We start from the raw sequence: 2,790 nt of genomic DNA, 5'->3' as shown, positions 1-2,790 counted from the left end.
AATAGTAGCGTCTGGAAGGTTCCTTCTTTGAGCGTCAGTGTGTCATTTTTTCAATAAAGCATTTGCAGCTTGCAACACAAGCTTTTCTCTTAAAAAGAACATACGTTATCTTTTTTTCTCTCTATATACTGTGGTATAATACATGTATGCTCCGCTGTTCTGCAACTCTGTTTTAGTGCTAGTAAATCTTGATTCTATGATATGTTGATAGTAGAGTGAATATTATTGAAATTATGTTCTTCTACTTGAAAAAAAACTTAGGGTGCATAACTGCATACGTCTTCAACTAATACACATTGCCATTTAAAAAATGCTTAGTGTGCCACATGCAGTTATATACTATTCACAGGCCTGTCATTCTTGTATTGACAATATATTATGTAGGAGTTAGTGAGCAAGATCCCAGTTTCCCATGAAGCACTTAAACTAGGAAATTGCAAAAAAAAAATTAAGTCACACAAAATTCAAGCTGGAAAATTTATATAGGAGCAGATGTATATGTACAAGTGTTTTGGCGTATACTGTATATGCATAGGAGCATATGGGTTGCCAATGCACGCGGAAAGCTATAGCGCTAAAAAGTCCAACTGGAGCTACAGCACTACAATGGAAATCACATCACAAATAAGAGGTAAGATGTGAGAAACTAAAATTGAAAAGGCAAACCAAAGGGTAGCACACACTTGCAGTCAGAACTCATGCAAACTCGCTCATGAACTCATCATAAAATGAGTCGGACCAAATAGGGAGTTGGGTGCTGTTGCCCTCAGCGTGACAGCTTGAGGTGCTGCAAGCATCGCCGAGGTTGGAAATAGAGAAGTCGGCAAGTGGCGGAAGGGAGTCCTCTGACAGGAGCAGCGGTTTCTGGGTGCTATTCTCCCCCTCGCCGCTGTTTGCACTGTAATCTGAGTTCTGGTTGGTACCATTGATGATAGGCTGTTCGTGTTCGAAGAATGAGCTACTAGGTATCTGGATGTCAGACACTTGCCCAGTTACTAAGTCTTGGCCATTAATACCCTCCAGGATCCTTGGAGATGACAGCGAAGACAAGGAAGACATCTGCGAAGGGCTCAGGAGACCGATTTGCTCCAGGTCAGTGGGGATGGTGTTGATGCTGCTGGAGCTGGGACTAGTCGCAATGGCTGCTGCCGACTGAAGCAGGCACTGTAAGTACTCGAGCTTTGCTGCCTGGACTGCATCGGCTTGCAGCTGGTTGGCACTTTGGTCATCCCACGGGCGCTGCTCCACGAGCTGGCGGAGGTTGGCTAGCGCGATGAGCTGTGGCAGAGCGGCGAAGAAGTCGGTCCTCGGTCGGTGCGTCATCGGGTCGAAGCCCATCTGGATCAGCTTCTTCTTCAGGTGGGTGTTCCAGAAGTTCTTGATCTCATTGTCGGTCCGTCCAGGGAGGTGCTTTGCGATGGCTGACCACCTGGTTTGATCAGCACAACAGTTTCTGTGTGTTAGCAAGAGTACCACATATATACGTTTTTGAAGATTATACAACAGATTGATAGGTGTGCCGTACTTGTTGCCAAGGACGGAATGGAGCTGGAGGATGGTCTGCTCTTCCTCAGGTGTGAACTTCCCTCTCTTGATATCAGGCCTCAGGTAGTTGGTCCATCTCAGTCTGCAGCTCTTGCCACACCTGTTGAGCCCTGTGTGAGATGCACAGAAGAACCAGACGCATGAGCTACATTTCGGACCAAAGCTAGCTGCGGCATCTGTGCCTTGTATCGAGACAAAAAAACGAAGGCGTGCGTCGCGTACCTGCAAGCTTAGGCAGCGCTCTCCAGCTCCCATGGCCATGCTTCTCGATGTAGTCCGTGAGCTTCTGGTCCTCTTCGGGTGTCCAAGGCCCCTTCTTGAGGCCATTCTCATCGCAGCAAGGAGACCTCCCCATAGGATTGAGATAGAATTGGGGTAGGATGGTGCAGGTGGGAAGGAGGGAGACAAAGCTATATGCCTCTCCTCCCTAGCTTGGTCCTTGGGGTTTCCTGTGTCAAGGATGTCTGGTCACCGGAACACAGCTTCCTCTATATAAAGGCCATGAAATCCGGTGTCGAAACCCAGGTCAGGATTAGATTATACGAGTGGAAAGGACTAATCTGCCCTTAGATAATTTGGGTATGCGATGTAGAGCACATATCATGCGCCCGGGGGCAAGGGTATTGGTGTCCTCCACCCTAAGATAAGGGCTGTTGATCCATGTTGTTGACTTAAGCCACTAGCCGCTACTTGGGCAATCAACATTCAGCAGTCACATTATACACTCTGTTTTCCTTAATCCTTTTTTGAACAAGGTGTACTCCTTAAGCCTTGCTTTAATTGTGTTGTTTTCGTTGCTGTTGTGCACAAAAAAAGGGATGATGCATTGGGTGTTTAACATTTAAGAAAGCACAATCAGATCATCACTGATTTATAAGTAGCCAATAGCTCATCATGTGACATCTCCTATCATATATTGTGATTACTTGCTGGGGGGCCCTGTTATTCCATATAAAATGAGCAAAAGTTTCAGAAGTAGGTTCCTGGAAGCGTACTGTATCAATTCCAAAGACATATTCCTCTGTCCGGAAATACTTGTCATCAATATGAACAAAATGGAATGTATCTAGACGTATTTTAGTTCTAGATACATCATTTTTTATCTATTTTGATGACAAGTATTTTCGGACGGAGGGAGTATAACTGAAGCAATTTCAACAACTTCAATTCGAGTCTTGGAATGTAGTTGTAGCAGCCTCAAGATCTGTCGATATTGTATTGGCAACATTGTACTTGGCACATGAC

At 45.3% G+C, this 2,790-nt stretch overlaps 1 protein-coding gene across 2 annotated transcripts; it reads right to left on the bottom strand.

Annotated features, from left to right (window-relative positions):
• Nucleotides 1-463: 463 nt before the first annotated feature.
• On the bottom strand, nucleotides 464-2,227 carry LOC109757407 (transcription factor MYB93). Of its 2 annotated transcripts, XM_020316229.4 has the most exons (3): nucleotides 1,768-2,215; nucleotides 1,526-1,655; nucleotides 464-1,429 (listed from the first exon to the last, which is right to left on the bottom strand). In XM_020316229.4, exons 1-3 carry the CDS (start codon nucleotides 1,898-1,900, stop codon nucleotides 697-699), a joined length of 996 nt encoding a protein of 331 aa, XP_020171818.1. In that variant the 5' UTR covers nucleotides 1,901-2,215; the 3' UTR covers nucleotides 464-696. The 2 variants fall into 2 exon arrangements, with proteins under 2 accessions (XP_020171818.1, XP_073358476.1); XM_073502375.1 differs by having other exon boundaries at nucleotides 464-1,655; nucleotides 1,768-2,227.
• Between the last annotated feature and the right edge of the window lie 563 nt (nucleotides 2,228-2,790).

Source organism: Aegilops tauschii, chromosome 6, assembly GCF_002575655.3.
Source record: "Aegilops tauschii subsp. strangulata cultivar AL8/78 chromosome 6, Aet v6.0, whole genome shotgun sequence".
In the NCBI taxonomy this organism is placed as follows: Eukaryota; Viridiplantae; Streptophyta; class Magnoliopsida; order Poales; family Poaceae; genus Aegilops; species Aegilops tauschii.
Note: the sequence above shows the minus strand (reverse complement) of the source record. Positions and strands in the feature narration are given on the sequence as shown.

Coding starts and splice junctions, on each gene's coding strand:
- LOC109757407 (XM_073502375.1), bottom strand. CDS start 1,900: ATGGGGAGGTCTCCTTGCTGCGATGAGAATGGCCTCAAGAAGGGGCCT. Junction 1,656..1,767: donor AGCGCTGCCTAAGCTTGCAG/GTACGCGACGCA, acceptor CATCTCACACAG/GGCTCAACAGGTGTGGCAAG.